Raw genomic sequence first — 25354 nt, 5'->3', positions numbered from 1 at the left:
ATTTTGCTCTCTAATGCTCTCACCTCCAGTTAGGGTTTTGATGTTTATTTATTCATTTATTTATTTCAAATGCCCTCCTGTTCAAATTTTTTCTTCCCCCAGAAAATTGTGATTTTAGGATTTCAAATGATGTCTCACACGTGCATAAGGATGATTTTGAAATTTGGGCAAATTAGGGGTTTCAGAGCGGAACTTCAAGTCATCTGAGTGTTTTCCGCCATATATACCTGAACTCATATACTGCCATTTACGGAGATGAACGTACAATTTAATTGAAATGGGAGGGTTGCCAGCTACTATTCACCTTCAAGTTGCCACACTTTCGATGAATAATAATAAATATTACATTTATAAAAACAACAGGAGGATGACGTCGGCAGGGTCACGGTTTCATATGATTTACAATTCAGCCCATTGAGAGGGAATTATTCAGAAAGAGGAAAATGAGCCGAAGAGAGCCGCAAAATGTCATTGTTTCAGTCTCTCTACTGCAATATTTTTACAGGATATTCTTTTTATCAAAGTAATTACTTCATAATGGTCAAAACTGTCCACTTCTTGCACCTCCCAAACTATATTTTATGCCTCTAGAGTTTTTTGTCATTTCCCTGCCCCGGCTTAGAAGAGCGCAAACAAACTAGGAGGCGTGACAGCTAGCCGACATGCTAACCCGAACCGAGTGGAGTCTATTCTCGACTTTTGAAGCTAAAAATCACTCAAAACTACCCGGGACCACGTCACACGGCGGAGGGTTTGTCGATTGTCTTAGCCGATCGGCAACCCGCCCGGTGTTGTGCCGAAAAATAGCCGCCCCGCGTGAAACATCCCCTCAAAAGGGAGTGCTTATTTATAACGCTTTATTGAGGTGAAAACATCAAATGTTTTTTATGTACGCATTACAGTAATGGATTTACCACTGTAAAATCAGTTTTAAATAAATAAATTACACAAAAAACTAGTACTTTATTTTAGTAACAAATCGTGGACAGCGCCACATAACCATCTTTGAACAAAAATGTATTAGTCTACAGGTTTTCACGACCATATCCCAATGACAGTCACACAGGTATGACATTTATTAGTTTGAGCAGAGTAAAATAATACATATTTACGGTACAAGAAATTCGTTTCTGTGTCCATCGATTGGTAAGAAAAAGCTGTTTGTACGAGTGACGTGTGGGGGCTCCCGTCAGGGCGGACATTTCACGCGGGGCGGCTATTTTTCAGCACAACACCGGCGGCGAGCAAGTTACAGCTCGTCCCCTGCTGCAGGCAGGAGAGCTGTGCATGTCTGCCAGGGAAGCAGCTGAAGAATTACCGCCAGACAAACTGGCCGATGTCGGAGGAACGCATAGCTGCCACATGTTCAAGACGAATATGGTGTAAATTAATGCTTAACTACAGTAAACAGTGAGAGAGCAGCTAACATGGCAGGATGTGTCTGAGGAGAGCTCTTTCTACATGTCCGTCTATGATCAAACGTAAGTAAATAGTCCTTTATTTAAAGAAAGTTTGTAGTGTTTACTTTGTAATCGCTGTATTCTCTGCCATTTTTAGCACAAAGTTGCAATTTCTGATCGGGTGAACACCGGGCACACGAAGAGGGCAATAAGCCGAGTATAGCGCTCTCCTGGCAGGGGGATGTGCGACAAGCCGCCGGTCGTCAGCCGAGTGGCATTTTCGGTGGACAAGGAGCATGTCAGCCACAAAATGAAAGCCACCTCCGGATTACAACGTGTGCCATGATCCCAGTATTTTACGTAATACAAAACACATGTTTACTTATTCCTCGTAAGTCCAATGGTCCCACAGCTGTCGCAAACTTATTTTGACTGATCTCGGAGTGAATGAGAACTTTATGAAACCCAAAAAGGCTCACACGCCTCTCCCTGGTGTAGCTACAAAAGCCTGCAGCCACTTGGCTGGCGTGATGCGAAAAATAAACAAATTAATCCACAAAATCAGCTGAATCTACAGTCCATCTGCATAATATAAAGCAATCCTGTATTGTGAGATGCTGACGCGGGTGACGTCACATTCGCATTCGTCCCAAACCCGAGACTGGAGCCGGAAGTAACTCATTTTCATGGCGCGGGATTAAAAAATTGAATACATAAAACGATCTCTTCCACACACATCCAAGCGGTCCATTTCATTCAGGAGCATAAAACACTGCGTGAAATATGAAATAAACATGCTTTTCTGTGTCATACGCACTTTTAATTTCAATGATAAACATCACCTTTTTCCTTTTTTCACTACCTGCACTAACCTTCTAGGTACCCATGTTGATTTCTCTCACAACAAAAATCAGTCTTGTGGAAAACAATGAACTTGCGATGCACTCGAAAAACGCACTCATTGGCATAATCCTTAATTAATGTAAAACTCGACATTGACACCTTGTGGCATATTTAAATCACTACCTTACAAAATGAAAGAGTGGCACGTTTTTTTTGTTTTTTTTTGTTAAGAGTGACAGGTGGAATTCCTGCAGCGTGGCCCTGTAACGTCACTGCCCTGCGACGTCAACAACAATGGTGAACTACTGGTTAAAATAATTTTACAAATTGTATAAAAACAAAAACATCAAGACGGGTTTCAATATCAAATTATAATAATTTGTACTAACATTTATCTTTTAAGAACTACAAGTCTTGCTATCTGTGGAGTGGATCCCTTTAAAATAGGCCATTCATTGAAGGTGCCCCTTATAGTGCGGAAAACATGCCACAGGCTGGCTGTAAGTGCTAAGTGGAAAAACAATTTGCAATGTTACCTGTTCCCTTTACATAAGGTCTGTTGCCCATAACCACTGGAGTGCACTTTGTTGTGGAGCAGCTGTCTGTTTGTTAAAAATGTCTTCTGCCTCGGCAGGATGGACTCAATGCGGTTGTGGTTTAAATACAGGACCTGTAATCAATGGAAATGATGTCACTGTCTACCATTTTTATGGACTCAAAAGGTTGTTTCATCTCATTCCTCTTGTTTGTACTTTGACATTGGGAAGATGGATGATGCCTGAGAAGCAGGTGAGGTTGTTGTGATCCAAGTTGATCGTGTTTAGGTTGAGGAACAGGTCAATTGGAGACAGGTCCACACTCCTGTTTGCCAAAGTGAAATATTCCCCCGCCCCCCCATATTAGGTGTGTCATTTCAAATGAAGTTGATCTGAAAAGACTACCTGATAGAGCAGGACTGCATTGTGAGGTAGGTGATGCTGGCGTAGTTTGAATGCCCCAATTTCTCTGCCACCAGGTCTGGTGTGAGTCGTCCTCCAAACATAGCTTTTGCATTTTCACATTCAGTGGCATCCTGGTAGGAATTTAAAAAAAAAAATGTCAATGACGTCACATCACCGACTGCACTATCTACCGTTATTATGCTTTTTGACACGTACCACTGCAGTTCCATCCAGTGCCTTCAGAGAAGGCAGGTGGAACACCATATAAATGCGATAGTTCTTGAAGTTTTCTGATAACGGATTCCCATATAGATCCAAGATGATGAGATTTTCCAATGCCTAAAAGCATAATCAAACATTGACGTACGTACTTGACGATTTTCTTATTCATTCGTATTTGACAGGCTTGTTAACTACACTCAGATGTATGGAAAAGTCTTCTTAGACCCGCATTTTTTTTGCTGGGCAAGAAAAAAAACTCTGCGCTGATTTTTACTCTACTCGAATACCAGAACAAAGTGCAATTTTTTGGCCGGAGATATTTCATGCTTTTATTGTTTTTTTGTTTTTTTTTTGTTAATTTGTTTTTTCAATGAGAAATGAGCACTTTACGTGATCCTTTTTGAAGTTGCGTTTGGTCAGCCATTTTCAAAGAGCCAAAAATAGCAAAGTGGACATGCCAAGCCTCATGATTTGATTTAGATGGGTAAGGTTTCATCCACTCATCTCCCAGAAGTGGCATTAGCCACTAAATTTAGTGTATTTGTTGGTTTAGAGACGCGAACGCATCATGTCCTTCAGCAGCACGCTTAGGTCTAAAGGGGTTGAATAAAGAAACGCTAGCTTGAAGATGTGCTTTCTTGGGTGACTATAGTGACTAAATCAGATTTTCTTGTGGAGAAACTGAAATTCATAGGATTTTAAAATTAAACAATGACAATAAACAATGAATAGATGATCCAATTTGTTGTTAATTACAATCAGAGGTGGAATGTAATGAAGTAAAAGAACTTCATTACTGTACTTAAGTACATTTTTGTGTATCTGTACTTGACTTGAGTACAAATATGAAGTGGTACTTTTACTTTACTACATTTTACGGCAGTTATCTGTCGCCTATGCTACACATTGTGTTTGTTTTTTTCTCATTGTGAATTGATAGTGTCGTTTTCATGCCTCCGGCGTGATCAATAAACCCTGCGCTGCTATACCGTAATTGAGCACTAGAGGCAGCAAAACCGGAACGAGCAAGATTAGGCAGGTGAACAAGATATTGACCAATAAAAACCAACAGTGAGAGCAATGTGCCTTCAGATGGGTGCTGCACACTCTTGCACAGTAGGTGGAGGTATGCACCTGATAGTTGCTTGCAATCTGCCATTAACTAGGTTTTGGAGGTTTTTTTTAGCTTGTTAAGCTTCTATTTATGATGCAGTCAATTTTATTGCTTGTTTTTTTTTTCATTCTGCCCAGCTTTAAAAAGTAAAAAAGAAAATGGTAATAGTGCAAAAGTACTGTATATACATTGGAATATAAACTGACATTTATTTTTGTGTCGGGAGAAAATACATTTACTTTTTACTTGCAAATTTTAAAGAAAGTACTTTTGTACTTTTACTTGAATACATTTTTCTTAGATACTAGGACTCTTACTGAAGTAATCTTTGCAACTGTATCTGTACATTTACTTAAGTTAAAAAAAAAAAAAAAAAGAGAGTACTTCATCCACCATTATGGAACTATAGCTTGATATCAAGGGCGTAGGTTTGGTCTCAACATTGGTAGGGACGATATAACAGCATAATCTACATGTACACTTTTTGATGGGGACGGGACATTAATAACTAAGACCAGATTGAGAGAACGGGGGTCAGGGCTACATTTCTCACGCATATGAACCTATTTGATTGATGGGCTAAATGATCAATGTAAAATACATCTGTATTGACTTATACTAACTTTCATATGTATTAGTTAAGTGATACATCATTTGATTCAAACCTTTGTTTTCAAAAACTCCTAAAAAAAAACATTTTTGAAAACTTCCAGAATGTCTGGATTTTTTTTGTTTAGCAAATTTAAATTGCAATATTTGAGCAGAATTTAAATTATATTAACATACACAGTAATCTCTTAACAATCCAGGAATGCAAAAATAAAAAAAAAAAGGAAAAATGTCTTCAGACCACTCAACATTGTCTGTCTAAATAAAGGAATTAGATAAAACGTCTTAGTCAGGGAATACCAAAAATAAATGAAAATGGAACTTTCCTTCAGGTATAACACAACTGCTTTTATCCACAAACACAACCAAAGCTCCTTTGGGCTGGTTTAAAAAACCCACATAAATGAAATAAAAATGAAAATTGGGGAGAAGGGGTAAACCTTGGTTCACTACATTTCTCTCAGTTTATTTAACATTAACAGTAGAAAAAATACTGAAGGACACTTCTCTCTAAGCAGCTTCCTACTCCAGTTTTACAGATTAGTAAATTCATAGTTTAATGTTATGCTAACTCTGATGCAGGTCAGACTTTAGGTAGCTTAATTAGTGGTGTGTTCCCCACATCCACAAGATTGATGTCTTTTTACATTACTTACATAGGTTGCTGCTGTTGCTGGTCGAAAAAAAAAAAGAACTATTCTTTGTCTTCGAAGGGGGCGGAGGAGGCAACATGTTGTCAACATGTATTTCTGTCTGGGCTGTGAATGCGTGTGTGTGTGTGGGGGGGGTGCTTTGGCTCATGTCGTCAGCCAATGAAACGTGTTTGAAGAGAAAAAAAATGGACTGGAACATTCAGCAAGTGAAAAGGGGTAAATGTCAGCCTGAACATAACAAAGGTAATTCATTTAATAATGGTAGGGTCAATTCTATCCATACAACATATGGAAAGACCGTCTAAATTACCTATGTAACTGAAGTAATTATATAGTGCAAATAAGGTTGCCTTGGGGATGGCGTGGCTAAGTGGTAGAGTAATTGTCCCCCAACCTAGAGGTTGTGGGTTCGATTCTCTGCCCTGATGAACTCGCCTAAGTACCCTTGAGCAGGATACTGAACCCCCACATTGCTCCTGGTGCTGCGTCACCAGTAGGTAGATGGGAATGTAGTGTAAAGCACTTTGAGCACCTCGAAAGGTGAAAAAGCGCTATACAAGTATAACACCATTTAAAAGATGTTGGGGACAATTTGAGCATCCTGAAAAGTTGGTAGTGTCATGTCCCTACCGTACTTATGCAAATCTACGCCTTTGCTTGATATTCTTTGTCAATTTCTTGGCTGTCATTTTACTGGATCGAACACCGATTGCCATCAATGGCAGCCAATGAGTTCAAATGTCACACTCACCCTCAATGGCACTGAATGCGTTAAGTATGACTACGCAAGTCAAATAAATTGAAAATTGACTTTGAGTATTGGTTTTTTTATAGGCTTAAATTGTATATTTGATTTCAAGTTCACCTTGAGAAAGTAGATATCCCGAGACACAGAAATATGATTGTTGCCAGCGTAAAGCTCCAAAAGCTCACGGCATTTGTTGATGCCTTGCAGGGAAGTGATCCGATTGTTCTCCACGGACAGAAAGGTCAAATTTTGGAGTTGCTCCATGACAGAAGCATCAAGACCGGACAGCTGATTTCCATCCATGCTGAGTTTATTCAAACTCTGTAGCCTTGACAAGCCTAGCAAATAAAACGATGGATTACAATTCAGCGCTGTAGTACTTTCAACTACAGTGACTGACCAACCGTTGATTGTGCTGATGTTGTTGTTGTTGAGGGAGAGCTCTTCCAGATGAGTGCAGCAGTCTAGCCCTTCCACTTCACAGATGTAATTATTATTAAATGAAGCCCAGCGCAGATTGACCAGGGCCTCCAGATTGCTCATCTGATAAATATTCTGGTTGTCAAGGTTTAGAGAGGTGATCTGTTCCAAATTTACCTACTATTAGCACTTGAAGAATGAATACATGTATGACGAAAGATTTCAACGACTGATTGGACTGACCTTTTCGTTCCAGTCTGGCTGCAGGTCTTGGCTTAGGTCCATGACTTGCGGATTGATCTGAGAGAGTAGTTCGGTCGTTGACACCAGGCTGAGACTTCTGGGACGCTCCTTGTTGGTATGGGAGTGAGCCATGAGAATTTCCTGCCAGCATAGATTTAGAGTGCACATAATGTTCATTCACTCAGTGCCACTGACAACAACAGATGAACTTGATAGTTTAAGAATAGCAGGGAATCTAAGATTTAGCCTTGTGGAACACCCTTGAGATGCTTACCTCATTTACTGCCAGCTCACACAGTCAAAATGGTTTAGAGGTCTATGGCAGTAAACGACAACAGTTCTCTGTGAAATGACTAGATGTTTGGAACACTATTTACAAATACACCGAAGGTTCAAACAATAGCCTAACATATGATTGATTTTGGACTATTTTCCACATTCCCCAACACAACCTTCCAAGGAAACTTGGTGACAAAATTACAAATGACAAGAATTTAAAAGTCCAAAATGTTAACCTCGTTGATAACGGTTCTAGTTGTCTTGCGAACAGCATCCGCGACTTCTTCCTCTGTCACTGGTATGTTGTCCAATTTCGTCAGCGTCGTCAATAAGCTCACTATGGTTATTCTGACTTCCTCTGGCTGGCAGGAACAAAACATTCAATAAACTTTTGTGCGTGTCGTTTTTTTTGTTGTTGTTGTTATAATAATGATCATCATAGCGGTGTTTGGTCGTGTCACTCATGTGACGTGCTGCCTCCCACCCCACACACAGTTTATTCACCAGACAGTGAATAAGCATGTATCCTCTCCAGACTTTTGTGAAACACATGTCAGGTGCTGCTTGGTAATTTTTGTTTTCTTATCTTGGCTAGATATGCCATCTTGCTTTATCCTTTGAAGGTATGTACAGTGTATCACAAAGGTGAGTACACCCCTCGTATTTCTGCAGATATTTAAGTATATCTTTTCATGGGACAACGCTGACAAAATGACACTTTGACACAATGAAAAGTAGTCTGTGTGCAGCTTGTATTATTGAGTTAATTTATTTTTCCCTCAAAATAACTCAAGATATAGCCATTAATATCTAAACCCCAGGCAACAAAAACTACATCCCTAAATGTCAAAATTGAGTACTGCTTTTCATTTCCCTCCAAAATGTCATGTGACTCATTAGTTTTACTAGGTCCAGGTGTGCATAGGGAGCAGGTGTGTTCAAATTTGTAGTGCAGCTCTCACACTCTGAACACTGAAAGTTCCAACATGGCACCATATGGTAAAGAACTCTCTGAGGATCAAGGCTACAAGAAGATTGCCAACACCCTGAAACTGAGTTGCAGCACAGTGGCTAAGATCAACCAGCGTTTTAAAAGAGCAGGGTCCACTCAGAACAGGCCCCCGATTGGTCGTATAAAGAAGCTGAGCGCACGTGCTGAGTGTCACATCCAAATGCTGGGGGTGGGCGGTTCAGCCTGTTAGTGCTCAGACCACACGCCGCACTCTACATTAAATTGGTGTGCATGGCTGTCACCCCAGGAGGAAGCCTCTTCTGAAGACGGTAAACAAGAAAGCCCCCAAACAGTTTGGTGAAGACATGTCAACAAAGCACATGGATTACTGGAACCATGTCCTATGTTCTGATGAGACGAAGATTAATTTGTTTGGTTCCGATGGTCTCAAGCGTGTGTGGCGGCGACCAGGTGAGGAGTACAAAGATAAGTGTGTCATGCCTACAGTCAAGCATGGTGGTGGGAATGTCATGGTCTGGGGCTGCATGAGTGCTGCAGGTGTTGGAGAGTTACATTCCATTGAGGGAAACATGCACTCCAACATGTACTGTGGAATACTGCAGCAGAGCATGATTCCCTCCCTCCAGAAACTGGGTCGCAGGGTTGTGTTCCAGCACGACAATGACCCCAAACACAACTCCAAGATGGCCACTGCTTTACTGAAGAGGCTGAGGGTAAAGGTGATGGACTGGCCAAGCATGTCTCCAGACTTGAACCCAATAGAACATCTTTGGGGGATCCTCAAGCGGAAGGTGGAGGTGCGCAAAGTCTCAAATATCCGACAGCTACGCAACGTCGTCATGGAGGAGTGGAAGAACATTCCAGTGGCAACCTGTGAAGCTCTGGTCAACTCCTGGATAATAGTGGTGGCCACACAAAATATTGACAGTTGACATGTTGTACGTATGTTAATATTGACAACTTTTACTAAGGGGTGTACTCACTTCTGTTGCCAGGGGTTTAGATATTAATGGCTATATTTTGAGGGCAAAATAAATCAACTCCATTATAAAAACTGCACACAGACTACTTTTCATTGTGTCAAAGTGTCATTTTGTCAGTGTCGTCCCATGAAAAGATATACTTAAATATCTGCAGAAATGTGAGGGCTGTACTTACTTTTGTGATACACTGTATGTGCTGAGTGAGTGTTAGCATTAGCATTTAGAGTGGTGGGTGTCATATTAAACTCTTGGAAAACTCTTTACCTACAGTTTGTTGCGTCCAAATGAGATTAAATTAATTGAAAATAATCTACTGTTTTCTTGCTAAGTGTCCGTGTAGACTCTATAATTATGTGCTTGTCTGTCAATATCCATTCAAAAAAACTTACGAAGTTTATAGACGAAAACATTTTGAGTAATTTTTGACTCAAACTAGACGAAGACAAACATGTTTTCAAATAACTAAAAGATGACTGAGACTAATTTCAGTATTTTCGTACAAAAGACTAAGACGAAAATTAAAAGGGCTGCCAGAAACAACAGATTTGGATGCACCTTATTCCAAGGGTTGTGTTTTGTTTCCAATATTTGCAGGGCAGGCGTTTGTATTTTGAGCACGTTGGACTCTTCGCTGGCATTGACCAACTTGTTCCAGCTAACGTCGAGATGTTTCAGTTGTTTTAATGCCAGCAGACCGTCAAGGCTCACAATCTGGTTGAAGCTGACATCTAAAAACTCCAACATTGGCTGAGAAGGTAAACACAATTAGAATAGCATTAAGAATGAACACCCATTCGAAACACTGAGTTCGATTCGATACCATGTGAGCAATGTCACCGAGATTGGTGAGCTCATTGAAGCTGAGGGTGAGATGGCGAAGACCTCGGACAGAAGAAATCTCCTTGATCCTCTTCAGACCGCTGCTGTGAAGGTTCAGCACCTTAATATTCAACGGATAGTCAGTAAAAGCATGAATCTATGGACTTCATTCTAAAATCAATCTTACAGTGATTTCACTGAAGATACATGCACCGGACGCATTTAGAAGAGTCGATGCATTCAATTTAATCAACTTGGGTGGTGGGTCCAGAACAGGCTCCATGTCAATGGCTTCGTTGTCCGGTGAAGTGTCAAAGGTCGGAAGGTCCAGGGGCTGAGTGCTGTCGTTTAGTGATGTCGGCTGTTCGCTGCCCTTTGAAAGGCACGCCTCGTTAGCTAACTGTTTGCAGATTGCAAAATTCGACAGATACTAAAATGAGTTATCCCTCTCGTCCAATTGAACATCACATGAAAATGAATGAATGAATGAATGTTCTGACTGCAACAGCGAAAGCACACCAATACCCCACAAATGACTGGATCATTGTAGAATTTGCCGTTTTTCATTCATTGTTTTATATTCATTATAACTAACAGCAAGCAATGCAGCAGCAGTCAATGAATTGCTTTGCCCAGCGCTGTAAGAGTACAGGATCAAGACCCCCACTCAATTTTGGCTTAACAATCGTCATAGCATTGTTCAATTTTCCATCTGAGAACAAAAACTTGGTTTATGTTGCTGGAAGAATGTAATGAACCCCCCCTATTCCTGGCTTCGCTTATTAATTTTGAAAGATATTAACAAAGGTATCGGGACACTTGAGATGGAAAACATGGAATTTGGTTATTGCTATAACAGCTACCACTAGTCTAAGGAAATTGGGATTGGATCAGTCTCAGCTCTAGTCATTTCAAATGTGTTGAATGTATTAGGGTCCAGAACACACTAAACTACAGTGGTTGCTCAAGATACGAAATGAATTTGTTCCAGAGTGGCTTTTGTATCAGGATTTTTAACATAATGAATGGCGTTTTACATGTAAATCGCCTAATTCGTTCCAAGCTCTACCAAGACCACATTAAATTTGTTGCCATGTCCTCTAATTGCCTGTCTTTATTTGTAATGTTTTGTCGCCACATAGTGGCGCTTAAGTGCCCACAGACGTTATCACATGACTACTTGAGTCACGTGGGGTGGCGTGGCTCAGTGGTAGAGTAGTTGTCCCCCAAACCAAAGGTTGTGGGTTCGATTCTCCGCCCTGATGAACTCGTCTAATTGTCCTAGAGCAAGATACTGAACCCCACGTTGCTCCTGGTGCTGCGTCACCAGTAGGTAGATGTAAAGCGCTTTGAGCGCCTTGAAAGGTGGAAAAGCGCTATATAAGTATAACACCATTTACTTGAGCTCATAGCAAACAAAGAATGGTAAAAGACAAGCTTCAGCAGCCATTTCTTGCCAGCTATTTCATCTCACTGGTTTTTGTGCCTTGTAAGTTATACAATGGTACCTCTACTTACATAATTAATTGGTTCTGGAAGTAGTTTCGTAACTTGAAAATTGTAGGTGTGTCCCACAATTTTTTTCTATGGCGTGGCTCCCAGGGTGTGGCCTCCTCTTCGCCTAGCTGCCGGTTGCAGCAGAGGGATCTGGGCTCCGGTCCCATGGCGCCAAGCAGTGGCTTCTCGACCCTCTCCAGCTTCCGCCTTCCTCTCTCGTTTCTGCCCGGGGACCCTCCTTGGGCTCCGGCGCGTGTCGCTGGCCAAGTGCCAGTGGGTCGGCGGGGTGTCGCCCACTTCGGGTGGGGATCTTGTCCTGCCCCTGGCCTTGTGGGCCGTGGAGTTCCCGCAGTGTGCCGTGTCGGTTGGGAGGTTGGTGGAGGGGGTGGGCGTGGGGGGGGGTGGCGCGTCCCGTAATACCTTCCCTGAAGGCCGATTGACCGGGGCGCAGGTTGCCAGGGGAACCACCCTGGATCCCTGGGGTGGTGGCGATGGGCCCCCTTGCTGGAGCTGCGGGAGGAGGGATGGGCTCACACCCCCTGAGTGGCTGGGGAGGGGCCGTGGCCCTGGGTGGCGCCCACGCAGTCTGTCTGTAGGACTATCACACGTCTGATGGGATTCACGCATGACTGGGTGCAATTAGACACACTCAAGTAGAGAACCTATCAGTGCTAGGACTAGCGATCAGGAAGCATTGAGTATGATGTCAACATATCCACATTTAAAAGTGATTCACGTAATACTGAAAAAAAAAAAAAAAGCAATAATCACTTCCAAGCCTTCCGAAATTCAGGCATGGATCCTTTATAATGCATAAAAGTGCATCCAAAACGTAACAAATAAATGTTACAGTAAAGAATGAAAGTTAATAGACTCATGTAAAGCTGTCGGAACACGAGGAGCGAATGAAAAGGATGCTGGTATACATACACATACAGTAGAGGTCCGTCTTAGGCAACTGGATGCCAGGAATGCTAGACAGCAGCCAATGGCAGAGCATCTCTAAGTATGTTACATTCAATAAACTCTGGGAGATGCGAGTACCATCCATTCTGTATTTTTGCTTTTCTCATCCTGAAATTTCTTTCGTAACTAGAGGCAATATTTTCCCGTTGATGCGTGTCTTAACATGAAAATTCTGTATGTAGAGACGCTCGTAAGTAGACGTAACACTGTATTCTTTTGTTTCATGTACATGAACTTTGTGGTGTATATAATTACTTTGTTTACATTCATAGTCAATCATACAGTGGGGCAAATAAGTATTTAGTCAACCACGAATTGTGCAAGTTCTCCCACTTGAAAATATTAGAGAGGCCTGTAATTGTCAACATGGGTAAACCTCAACTATGAGAGACAGAATGTGGGAAAAAAAACAGAAAATCACATTGTTTGATTTTTAAAGAATTTATTCGCAAATCGTGGTGGAAAATAAGTATTTGGTCTATACCAAAAGTTCATCTCAATACTTTGTTATGTACCCTTTGTTGGCAATAACAGAGGCCAAACGTTTTCTGTAACTCTTCACAAGCTTTTCACACACTGTTGGTGGTATTTTGGCCCATTCCTCCATGCAGCGCTCCTTGAGAGCAGTGATGTTTTGGGGCTGTCGTTGGGTAACACAGACTTTCTACTCCCTCCTCACACCGTGGCGTCAAAATTATAACTAGAACGGTGAGCAAAAATCCCAGAACCACACGGGGGGACCTGGTGAATGGCCTACAGAGAGCTGGGACCACAGTAACAAAGGCTACTATCAGTAACAAAATGCGCCGCCAGGGACTCAAATCCTGCACTGCCAGACGTGTCCCCCTGCTGAAGAAAGTACACGTCCAGGCCCGTCTGCGGTTCACTAGAGAGCATTTGGATGATCCAGAAGAGGACTGGGAGAATGTGTTATTATCAGATGAAACCAAAATAGAACTTTTTGGTAGAAACACAGGTTCTCTTGTTTGGGGGAAAAAGAATACTGAATTGCACCATACCCACTGTGAAGCATGGGGGGTGGAAACCTCATGCTTTGGGGCTGTTTTTCTGCAAAGAGACCAGGACGACTGATCTGTGTAAAGGAAAGAATGAATGGGGCCATGTAGTGAGAGATTTTGAGTGAAAATCTCCTTCCATCAGCAAGGGCATTGAAGATGAGAAGTGGCTGGGTCTTTCAGCATGACAATGATCCCTAACACACAGCCAGGGCAACAAAGGATTGGCTTCGTTAGAAGCATTTCAAGGTCCTGGAGTGGCCTAGCCAGTCTCCAGTCTCCATTGAAAATCTGCGGAGGAAGTTAAAAGTCCGTGTTGCCCAATGTCAGCCCCAAAACATCACTGCTCTAGAGGAGATCTGCATGGAGGAATGGGCCAAAATACCAGCAACAGTGTGTGAAAAGTTTGTGAAGAGCTACAGAAAATGTTTGGCCTCCATTATTGCCAACAAAGGATACATAACAAAGTATTGAGATGAACTTTTGGTATTGACCAAATACTTATTTTCCACCATGATTTGCAAATAAATTCTTTAAAAATCAAACAATGTGATTTTCTGTTGTTTTTTTTTTTTTTTCCACATTCTGTCTTTCATAGTTGAGGTTTAATTATGTTGACAATTACAGGCCTCTCTAATAATTTCAAGTGGGAGAACTTGCACAATTAGTGGTTGATTAAATACTTATTTGCCCCACTGTAGTTACATTGTTTTGTTGCAGCGAGCAGAAATCATCTATGACAGTATGTATTATCTTCAGCATGATGAATCATTTTTCGTAATACAAAGCAAAAAAGCTTCGAAAAACTTTTGGTAAAATAAAATTTTCCTGTACCAGAGCGTTCGCATCTTGAGGTACCACTGTATTTTATTCACGTATGCCATTATGGACCCAGTTTTTCTCACTGTCACTGTCAATCATGTCAAATTGTTGCGCTGGTTGGACAATGTGTGCTATATTTTCCAAAGAAACTAGAAATGCTGATACAGTCAACTTACTTCAGTGAGATATTCAAAACATATCAAGTACTCGGGCAAGACGAGGTCATTGTCAAAGACGAACCACTGTCTTCCTTTGGGAACTGTAGTGTGTAGTCCATCTAGATCAAGAAAAAAAAATATCTGTAAACTCGATTAAAAACACATCTGGAGTAGGGTGACCACCTGTCCGGTTTTAGGACGGAAACTCAGTGATGTGTCCGGCACAACCCGGACACATGTTCTTCTTTAAAAGCTGGACACTATTTGTCCGGCTTTTAAAGAAAATGGGCCGCGGTTCAGTTTATGTGACTCCACTCAGCTCCACGGTTGTTACAACTGGTATATGATTGGCCAAGATTGACTACAGTTAAAAACGTCCTGTATCATTAATTCATTAAAATGTAAACAAAGCGTCATGTGTGGCTATCTGACGACATCATATCCTCGCTGAGATTTTACAAACAGAGCTAGCAAACATGCCAAAACGGCAGACATCTTTTAACATTGAATGGACGAAAGAGCACAATTTTCTCACTAAAAACAGTCGAGACTCATACCACAGTTTCTGTATGCTTTGCCGGTGTGACATGGATGTGAGCAGCAGGGGCAAAGCAGCCATAGAACTTCACACAAAGAGCGCAAAACATAAAAGAATGAGGCGAGCAGCAGGTGCGTTGACATTGAAAACATTTTTTCTCATCGCCTCTGGATAATAAAATAACTGCAGGTGAACTTTGTAAAGTTGTTCCTCTTAGAAAGGGTTTACTTAGTTTGAGCAGTCCAATGCTCACATTTTTTTACACAAAAAGTTCTTGTTCTTCAGAATTTTGTGTTACAAATGTTCCTTGTTAATACCGTTGTTCTGCCAAAATATCCTACACCAGCGAAACGTTTGCAAATGAAGAATATGACACTCTAAGTACTCCTGTGCGCTTTCAGCTTGTTTTGTTTGGATGCAAAACCTTATTCATAGACTTCATAATTATATTGACGGGTCACTCCCTCAGACACTGCACCATGCCTTCAAGTAGGGGGTCTGCCCACACCCAGCATTAAGAGGAGTTATTCTCAAACACACGCACGCAGCGATCTAACGCCGGATTTAGGTTGAAAAAGTATGAAAGCTATACCGCATACAAACAGGAAGGATTGTCTCAGAAGTGGATTGTTCGAGGATTCAAGATATTATTTTTCGTACCATGCATGCAGTTTGAAACGTTGTGAAAAAAAATCACTGGGAGAAATGAGCCGCCACAGCATTGGTGTTATAATTCACAATATTTACGTAAAATAAATGCTTGCCTTTAACCAAGAATCGAGATTGTTTTACGTCCATATCTATAAAGGATTCAGGGATTTAAGCATTTATTCACAAGAATTTTCAACGTAAAAAGTTCTTTGTGGTGATAAGGTGGTGCTAGCTTAAAGACTGGCAGCACATTCGACATATATACATAAATGCTAACTGCCCGTTTTTTTTTTTGTTTTTTTTTTTGCTTTTAACCAGGAATCGAGACTGTTTTACGTCCATATTAATTAAGAATTCAGGGATTTAAGCATTTATTCCCAAGAATTTTCAACGTAAAAAAACTCTTTGTGTTTCCACTTGGTCAGCTTTGACGGAGATAGGCCCCCTATGAATCGGCCCCGTGTTCCGTCACTATATTATGAAGTCTATGCCTTATTGTTGATACACTGCAAGACTGATGTTTTTTTTGTTTGTTTGTTTTTTTAAATATATCCTCCATCCTTATGGAAGTGGTAACCCTAATCTGGAGTTGTATGCATTCTCACATACAGCAGGTGACGTACCTTGATGCTTGGTGTACACATTGCGGTATACAGAGGAAGCACGAGGATAAGTTCTTCTGTGCACTGGTTCTCCCTCTTTGATGGGAAGACTGTTGCCCAGAAACACTTTGGACACGATAACTCTGCCTACAGAATAAACACATTACATTTTCCAATAGCTACTTAGAGCCAAAACCAGTCCATATTCTAAACCAAATTCACAAACCGGATCTGAAAGGGATTTCATCTGTTCTTCTGTTGTAACGCCCTTGTTCAGCACAGCGTAGTAAGTATTCAATTCTTGGTTGTTCGCTCACAATAAGGCTGTTGGTTAAAGGCACTGCTGCTTCTTTTCCAAGTGCCTGCTTTGCAGGAACAACAGCTTTGACCTGCTGTATAAATTCTGAATACTGTATGAATGAACATGTACAACACCTTATATTCTCTGGCTGATTTAAAGCCTTCCTCCATGATGTTTAACACGCTATCGCCGTTTTGCTCCGAGTCGCCGATGTAGAACAAGTGTTCAAGTAGCCGCTTGTAATTCCTGCGTGTCAATGTTGCATTCAAGTTCAACAATAGGGGTGAAAATCCCATAAGCGGTTGACTTACTGCACCAAGGTGGTTGAACCCTCCCTTGCCAGAAGGGACTGAAGTTTGTCCTTAAAACGAATTCTCAGCCCACTGTTGTGGATCCGGACTACTCTGTTGATCCTGACGCCAATGATGCCGTGACTCATGTAGTCCGAAACAGAAAAGCGAGAGAGCAGCAGGTCGCGACAGGAAGCGAACCTGAAGTGAAAAAATATATATTTTGTCAAAATTTTTGGTAACATTTTTTTTCTTTAAACCTGTCCTGTTCAGCAGCTTGACACGGAGCATGGAGATCTGAGTGTCCGATTGATCTGTACAGTTTTAATGTATCACATGGGAGTATGACATACATTCATTGTGATCATTCAACGTAGCTCGTTTATTAGGAGAAAGCAGTGAACAGGAAAAGAAAAGAGGAAGAGAGAGACAGAAAAAGCAGAAACAACAACAAGAAATACATTAAAAGCTTACTCTTACTAATTATGAATATGTTGGAGCTATCGTTAGCAGCAGGCCCCCCACATGGGGCCTGATAACCAAGGAAAGGGGTGAGTACATGTGTGGTACGTTTGAGTATGTTGGCAATTGGCATCCTATTCTATGCTGTTTCATCGCTAATCCTGACACCGAGGTTTCCTACTTGAGTGTGTCTAATTTCATCTAGTCATGCGTGAGTCCCATCTAACATGTTATAGTCCATCAGTCGAGTAGAGATGCCGCGTGGGCGCCACCGCAGCGCCACAGCCCTTCACCATCCAATCCGGGGGGGTGAGCCAGCGCATCCCATCCCTCCTCCCGCCCAGCAAAGGGGCCATCGCCACCCCCCCAGGGATCCAGGGTGGTCCCCCTGGCCACCCGTGCCCCGATCAAGGAAGGGAAGAGCGGACACACGACCAACCACCAGCTCCTTTGATCTCACCATGCTTTTTTCTCTCACTTCAACAGTCAGCCCCTGTTGAAAGTATTCTGCGATGAGGAGTGGGGCAAACTTTCTTGAGACCGATGTCAGAGACAGGTAGATGCTACAAAAAGCGTCTCAATGAAGTTATTTCAGCCAAAGGGATTATCACTAGCTATTAGGTGGTAGGATGTCCTAACTTTTACCTCAGTTAGAATATGCATTTTTGTTAATATATTTGGTTTAATGAGTAAAGCAATGGAAATGTTTGTTGTTTACCTGCAATTAAATCACTTTCTTTTCCAGTCATAAAAAAAAAAAACAAGATCGGACATTGACATGTGAACATTTCTTAATAAAGAACTGAGTATTTAATGGGCTGTCCTAATTTTTTCACATGACTATATACCAAGGGTCAGCAACCCTGGTCCTCGAGTGCCATTATCCAGCTTATTTTCCATGTCTCCCTCCTTTAACACACCTGAATCAAATGATCATGATTATTACCAGGCTCCTGCAGGGCTTGCTGATGAGCTGATCATTTGATTCAGGTGTGTCAAAGGAGGGAGACATGGAAAACAAGCTGGATAGTGGCACTCGAGGACCAGGGTTGCTGACCCCTGGTATATACAGTACAGTGTATCACAAAAGTGAGTCCACCCCTCGCGTTTCTGCAGATATTTAAGTATATCTTTTCATGGGACAACACTGACAAAATGACACTTTGACACAATGAATGTCTGTGTGCAGCTTATATAATAGAGTTAATTTATTTTCCCCTTAAAATAACTCAAAATATAGCCATTAATATCTAAACCCCTGGCAACAAAAGTGAGAACACTGCATGGGAACTACATACATCCCGAAATGTCCAAATTGAGTACTGCTTGTCATTTTCCCTCCGAAATGTCATGTGACTCGTTACAGGAGTGCTGTCAGCATTGCTGTAGAGATTGAAGAGGTGGTGGTGGGGGGGGGGGTCAGCCTGTTAGCGGTCAGACCATACGTCGCACTCTACATCAAATTGGTGTGCATGGCTTTCACCCCAGGAGGAAGCTCTTCTGAAGACGGTACACAAGAAAGCCCGCCCGTCTCATCAGACCATAGGACATGGTTCCAGTAATCCATGTGCTTTGTTGACATGTCTTCAGCAAACTGTTTGCTGGCTTTCTTCTTCTGGCTATTTTATTCATTTTTGTTGTTTGCTTTACAACTTTTATAGACATTTTAACAGTCTGGTCTTTATTTTATAGGGGAAGTTCAGAATTTTTACATGAGGCTTAATCTTCGAGTTAGCGGGGGTTTTCATAATCGTTGGAGTTGATTTAAACAAATTCCATGCAGTTTGTCAGTTATTTGTTAGTTTCAGCGCTCCGGAGTGGCTAAGCTAGCGCGAGTCAATTGTGGCTGAAATCAACTCCATCGACTAATTAAACCCCCCCAACTCGAAGATTAAGCCTCATGTGAAAAAGTCTGATCTTCTCCTTTAAATTCCATTCTCGGAAAGTCAATTACGTGCGATGACATTTTTCTGTTGTTGAGGCAGCAAAGGGAGAAAAATTGGTTAAAAATAACAGATAAATTACTTTTAAACTAACTTAGTTACTTTGATCATGAGGTAGTCAGTAACTATTTTTTGAGGCGTAATCAGTTATTAAATTACTTTTCAAGTAATCTGTGACAACACTGTCTGTCATAAGCATTCATTAATGCTCATGACAGTGTCATGTCATAATGATGACGGTCTTTATAATGCCACTGCCAAATAAAGTATTACAAAGGTTTTTTTTTCTTTGATTGTTCTTTGATTGACAGTGATCAACTTCAGGTACACGTACAATGCCCAAAAAAGCTTTACCATGCGTCCGTGGCGCTGCCTTCCTCCAGGCGAATATTTCCAACACTGTGTAGCTCCGTCGACATAAAGCGCACCGTGTCCTCCATCATTTGTGTCGCTTGTGACACGTTGTGTTGATGCCAGTTCTCGACTCTAAAAAAAAAAAAAAAAAAAAAACGTGGGAATTTTTCCAACGATAAAAACACAATCGTTGACATCTTGTCAGTTGTAAATACACTGCTGGCCAAAATAATTGGCATCCCTGCAATTCTGTCGGCTAATGCTCAATTTCTCCCAAAAAAATGATTGCAATTACAAATGCTTTGGTAGTAATATATTAATTGATTTTGCTTGCAATGAAAAAACATAAAAGACAATGGGGGGGGGGAATTAATGAACATTTTACACAAACCTTCAAAAATGGACCAGACAAAAGTATTGGCACCCTTTGAAAAATCATGTGATGCTTCAATAATTTGTGTAATTAACAGTACCTGTTACTTAACTGTGGCACATAACAGGTGATGGCAATAACTAAATCACTGCAGTCAGATAAAATGGATTAAAGTTGACTCAACCTCTGTCCTGTGTCCTTGTGTGTACCACATTGAGCATGGAGAAAAGAAAGAATACCAAAGAACTGTCTGAGGACTTGGGAAGCAAAATTGTGAGGAAGCATGGGCAATCTCAAGGCTACAAGTCCATCTCCAAAGACCTGAATGCTCCTGTGTCTACCGTGCGCATTGTCCTCAATAAGTGTGAAGCCCATGGCACTGTGGCTAACCTCCCTAGATTTGGACGGAAAAAATGGACGAGAGATTTCAACTAAAGATTGTGCAGATGGTGGATAAAGAACCTCGACTAACATCCAAACAAGTTCAAGCTGTCCTGCAGTCCGAGGGTACAACAGTATCAATCTGTACTATCCGTCGGCGTCTGAATGAAAAGGGAATCTATGGTAGGATACCCAGGAAGACCCCACTTCTGATCCAGAGACATGAAAAAGTCAAGCTGGAGTTTGCCAAAACTTACTTGAGAAAGCCAAAAACGTTTTGGAAAAATGTTCTCTGGTCAGTTGAGACAAAAGTAGAGCTTTTGGGGAAAAGGCATCAACAGGAAGAAAAACGAGGCCTTCAAAGAAAAGAACAGGATCCCCACAGTCAAACATGGCGGAGGTTCCCTGATGTTTTGGTGTTGCTTTGCAGCCTCTGGCACTGGACTGCTTGACCGTGTCATTAAGTCTGAAAACTAACAACAAATTTTGCAGCATAATGTAGGGTCCAGCGTGAGAAAGCTGGGTCTTCCTCAGAGGTCATGGGTCTTCCAGCAGGACAATGACCCAAAACACACTTCAAAAAGCACTAGAAAATGGTTTGAGAGAAAGCACTGGAGACTTCTAAAGTGGCCAGCAATGAGTCCAGACCTGAATCCCATACAACACCTGTGGAGACTGGAGAGATCTAAAAATGGCAGTTTGGAGAAAGCACCCTTCAAATATCAGAGACCTGGAGCAGTTGGCCAAAGAAGAATGGTCTAAAATTCCAGCAGAGCATTGTAAGAACTCATTGATAGATTCCGGAAGCGTTTATCTGCAGTTATTTTCTCTAAAGGTCATGCTACCAAGTATTAGGCTAAGCGTGCCAATACTTTTGTTAGGCCCATTTTTGCAGTTTTGTGTAAAATGATAAGGATTTAATTTTTTTCCCATTCTCTTTTGTGTTTTTTCATTGCAAGCAAAATAAATGAAGATATTATTACTAAAACATTTGTAATTGCAATCATTTTCTCAGATAAATTGAGCATTATGTGACAGAACTGCAGAGGTGCCAATACTTTTATCCCCCAGTGTATGACTACGCAAACTCACTCATGTAGCCTTCTGGTGGAAATAGCCAGTCTCTGCTGTAGTACTTCAATCTTTTTCTGTATTTGCTCCACAGTTGGGCCACCTTTCCTGCTAAATTGTTTCTCGAAGATATCAAAAGGATCCTCCGAAGACATCTTAGGAAGCGAACGTTCAAGCTGGGGAGACACCACAAGATAACAAGTCAATGACTTTTATGACAGCCGCTAAAGGAGTTTCTGGAGGCGTACCTACATTTTTTAAGGCGTACTTGAGGGAGCGAATGCTTTCTAGAGGTGATTCCAAGGAGGCGTTTTTGGTCTTGAAAAGTTGCAGCAGAGCCTCTGTCAGATTTCTCCGAGCAGTGCGCGTACGCATGTTGTAAAACATCATCTTCTTCATTACGGTGGACTAACAGAAAGCACGTGTCAGAATACCAGCATGAAAATATGCAGCGAAGAATCCTTGACCCAAAGTTCGGAAAAGTCTTTTTTCATTTCCATAAAAAATAACACTCGCCAACATTATCTGTTACATGAATTTTGGTCGCTGATTTCAAACCCGCCATCATTTTTGCCTGTTTGCTTTAGTTTTCATGCAATTCGTATTTTTGACTTTCTAATAGTGTTGTTTTCGTCAACGATGACGATAACGAAAATATTTTGTCAACGAACACTTTTTTTTATTATGTCTTCCTGGGAAGCGTGTAACAGAAAATAATTGAGGAGCACTGTCATAAGCAAACACAGACCGCTGAACGAAGAGCTAACTACGGCAGCCATAGCTTGCTAGCTATTTCATCTCGCTGTTTGTGCCTTGTAAATGATTTTCTTTTGTTTCACACAGTGTTGTTTTCGTCAACGATGACGATAACGAAAATATTTCGTCAACAAACACTTTTTTTTCATGATGAGACGATAACAAGCTAAAAACGTGTTTTGGGAGACTAAAACATAACGACATGAATGCCAAATTTCTCTGGCAAGACAAGACAAAAATGCGCAATAGTTTCCGTCACATGTTCACAATGTGTGACATTTTATATGTACCGTAGTTACCCTGCAGCGTAGCAGTGTCTGGTTGTGTCACTCATTTGACGTGTTGTGTCCCCCTATTCCCAACTCGCTAGTGTCTTCTCCTCTCAAGGCTTGCACACATGGTAGTTTATTAAATGTTATATTTCGTACCCAATGGTCAAAAAATGTACCTTGAGTGTATTTTTACAGTTTGGATGTGACTTTTGTTTTTTAATTCACGCACATTGATGTGCTTTAAGCCTTTTCTGTTGCAGAGTCCGCATCACTGCAGACATTGCACCAATCCGCCTGTCGATCTCCCGCTCTTTCCTGCCCTCACTCGTGAACAAGACCCCAAGATACTTGAACTCCTCCACTTGGTGCAGGATCTCATTCCCAACCCGGAGAGGGCATGCCACCCTTTTCCTTTTTCTGGCCTCGGATTTGAAGGTGCTGATCTTCATCCCAACCGCTTCACACTCGGCTGTGAACCCCTCCAGTGGGAGTTGGAGATCACGGTTTAATGAAACCAACAGCACAACATCATCTGAAAAAAGCAGAGATGCAATGCAAAGGCCACCAAACTGGAACCCCTGAACGCCTTGGCTGCGCCTAGAAATCTGTCCATTAAGGTTATGAACAGAATAGATGACAAAGGGCAACCTTGGCGGAGTCCAACCCTCACAGGGAACGAATCTGACTTACTGCTGACAATGCGGACCAAACTCGTACAGGGACCGAACAGCCCTCACCGAGGGGTTCAGTAGCCCGTACTCCCGAGAGCACCCCCCCACAGGACTCGCCGAGAGACACAGACCAACGCCATCTCCAAATCCACAAAGCACATGTAGACTGATTGGGCGAACTCCCATGCACCCTCGAGGACCCTGTCGAAGGTGTAGAGCTGGTACGCAGTTCCACGGGCCACGGCCCTGGGCGAAAACCACACTGCTCCTCCGGAATCCGAGATTCGACTTCCCGTTGGACCCTCTTCTCCAGCACCACTGAATAGACTTTACCGGGGAGCCTGAGGAGTGTGATCCCTCTATAGTTGGAACACACCCTCCGGTCCCCCTTCTTAAAAAGGGGGATCACCACCCTGGTAGGCCAAACCAGGCACTGTCCCTGATATCCACAAAATGTTGTAGTGTATTTTGCATTACACAAACAAATTCATTTGCAAAAATGTGCAACTTCGGGGAAAACAAAGGGTCAAATTTGGATTCAGCACCCCAAAATTACAATACAGCAGAGCAAGCATTTGCATGAATGCAATTCTTTTTTTTTTTTTTTCAATTTTTTTGTGAGTGTGAGTGTCAGTGTAATCATTAACGCAAGTTGCTCTTCATGCGAAACATTTGCAGACATTTCCAAACTTTGAAGCAGAGGTGGGTAGAGTAGCCAAAACTTTTACTCAAGTAATTGTAGTGTTACTTGAAAATCTTAATCAAGTATTACTCAAGTAGTCATCCAAAAAATGTACTCAATTATACAGTGTATCCCAAAAGTGAGTACACCCCTCGCATTTCTGCAGATATTTAAGTATATCTTTTCATGGGACAACACTGACAAAATGACACTTTGACACAATCAAAAGTAGTCTGTGTGCAGCTTATATAATAGAGTTAATTTATTTTCCCCTCAAAATAACTCAAAATACAGCCATTAATATCTAAACCCCTGGCAACAAGAGTACACTCCTTAGAAAAATACGTACATCGTACATTGCTGCAGAGATTGAAGAGGTGGGGGTCAGCCTGTTAGTGGTCGGACCATACGCAGAAATCCTGACAGCACTCCTGTAACGAGTCACATGACATTTTGGAGGGAAAATGACAAGCAGTACTCAATTTGGACATTTAGGGATGTATGTATTTACTAAGGGGTGTACTCACTTTTGTTGCCAGGGGTTTAGATAATGATGGCTATATTTTGAGTTATTTTGAGGGGAAAATAAATTAGCTGCACACAGACTACTTTTCATTGTGTCAAAGTGTCATTTTGTCAGTGTTGTCTCATGAAAACAAACGACTCTAGACATGACGACATATGAAGGATGTTTTCTTCATACGTAACCTGAAACCAAAAACTCAGAGGAAAAAATGTGAAGAATGGAACAACGTGCGCAGACGTCCAAAAGACTAGTTTAACGCCAGCAAGGTGAAACCATTCACATTTCATATGCAGTAAACATTTTGTTGGGGGCCATGGTACTACAGAGGACTAAGAGGTAAGACATTTTAATATTTTTACTTATTTTTTAGAATGGTGTTTGCCGTGCTGCGTGTCTGACAATGAATGACCTGAAAAAATTTTAAATGGTATGACTGCCACTGTTACCTTTTCTGTAGTTAAAAAAAAACTTTTGTAAATAACTTATAAAATTAAGATTTGTTATTAATGAAAAATTTAAAAGTGTTCATTGGCTGTCACTGAGTAGCATTTGCGATCGCTACACAAAAATAGCAATGTAAACTGCCCCCAAGAATGGTCAGAGATGTAAGACAACATGAGGATATAATATTTAAGAAAGACAGAGCATATGGTGGTAAAGGATAGATTGTTGAAACAGGAAAATGTCATTGTCAGCGGCGTAAGGCATTGCACACAAGAAAAAGGTGTCGATAAAAAGCTACGTCTGGATCAGGTCGGCTCTTTTTCCCGTCTTT

The 25354-nt window shown here is 41.5% G+C and overlaps 1 protein-coding gene across 8 annotated transcripts in view; it reads right to left on the bottom strand.

Annotated features, from left to right (window-relative positions):
* Window positions 1–25354, bottom strand: part of lrrc9 (leucine rich repeat containing 9) — an 82897-nt gene that overhangs the window by 43196 nt on the left and 14347 nt on the right. For 5 of the 8 annotated variants that reach the window (XM_057859255.1, XM_057859257.1, XM_057859251.1 and 2 more), the window contains 19 exons: window positions 21925–22080; window positions 21694–21848; window positions 19848–19979; window positions 17110–17289; window positions 16933–17044; window positions 16724–16859; window positions 16519–16644; window positions 14725–14825; window positions 10435–10647; window positions 10249–10368; window positions 9984–10175; window positions 7709–7834; window positions 7194–7334; window positions 6935–7112; window positions 6648–6868; window positions 3401–3523; window positions 3185–3315; window positions 2996–3104; window positions 2780–2913 (listed from right to left, as the gene is read on the bottom strand). In XM_057859255.1, the coding sequence (XP_057715238.1) occupies window positions 2780–2913; window positions 2996–3104; window positions 3185–3315; window positions 3401–3523; window positions 6648–6868; window positions 6935–7112; window positions 7194–7334; window positions 7709–7834; window positions 9984–10175; window positions 10249–10368; window positions 10435–10647; window positions 14725–14825; window positions 16519–16644; window positions 16724–16859; window positions 16933–17044; window positions 17110–17289; window positions 19848–19979; window positions 21694–21848; window positions 21925–22080 (2786 nt within the window). The remainder of the gene's footprint in view (window positions 1–2779; window positions 2914–2995; window positions 3105–3184; window positions 3316–3400; window positions 3524–6647; window positions 6869–6934; window positions 7113–7193; window positions 7335–7708; window positions 7835–9983; window positions 10176–10248; window positions 10369–10434; window positions 10648–14724; window positions 14826–16518; window positions 16645–16723; window positions 16860–16932; window positions 17045–17109; window positions 17290–19847; window positions 19980–21693; window positions 21849–21924; window positions 22081–25354) is intronic. The other 3 variants (XM_057859252.1, XM_057859256.1, XM_057859258.1) reach the window with 2 other exon arrangements.

This window comes from Corythoichthys intestinalis, chromosome 15 (assembly GCF_030265065.1).
Source record: "Corythoichthys intestinalis isolate RoL2023-P3 chromosome 15, ASM3026506v1, whole genome shotgun sequence".
Taxonomy (NCBI): Eukaryota; Metazoa; Chordata; class Actinopteri; order Syngnathiformes; family Syngnathidae; genus Corythoichthys; species Corythoichthys intestinalis.
This window is presented reverse-complemented; position numbering and strand designations above follow the sequence as displayed.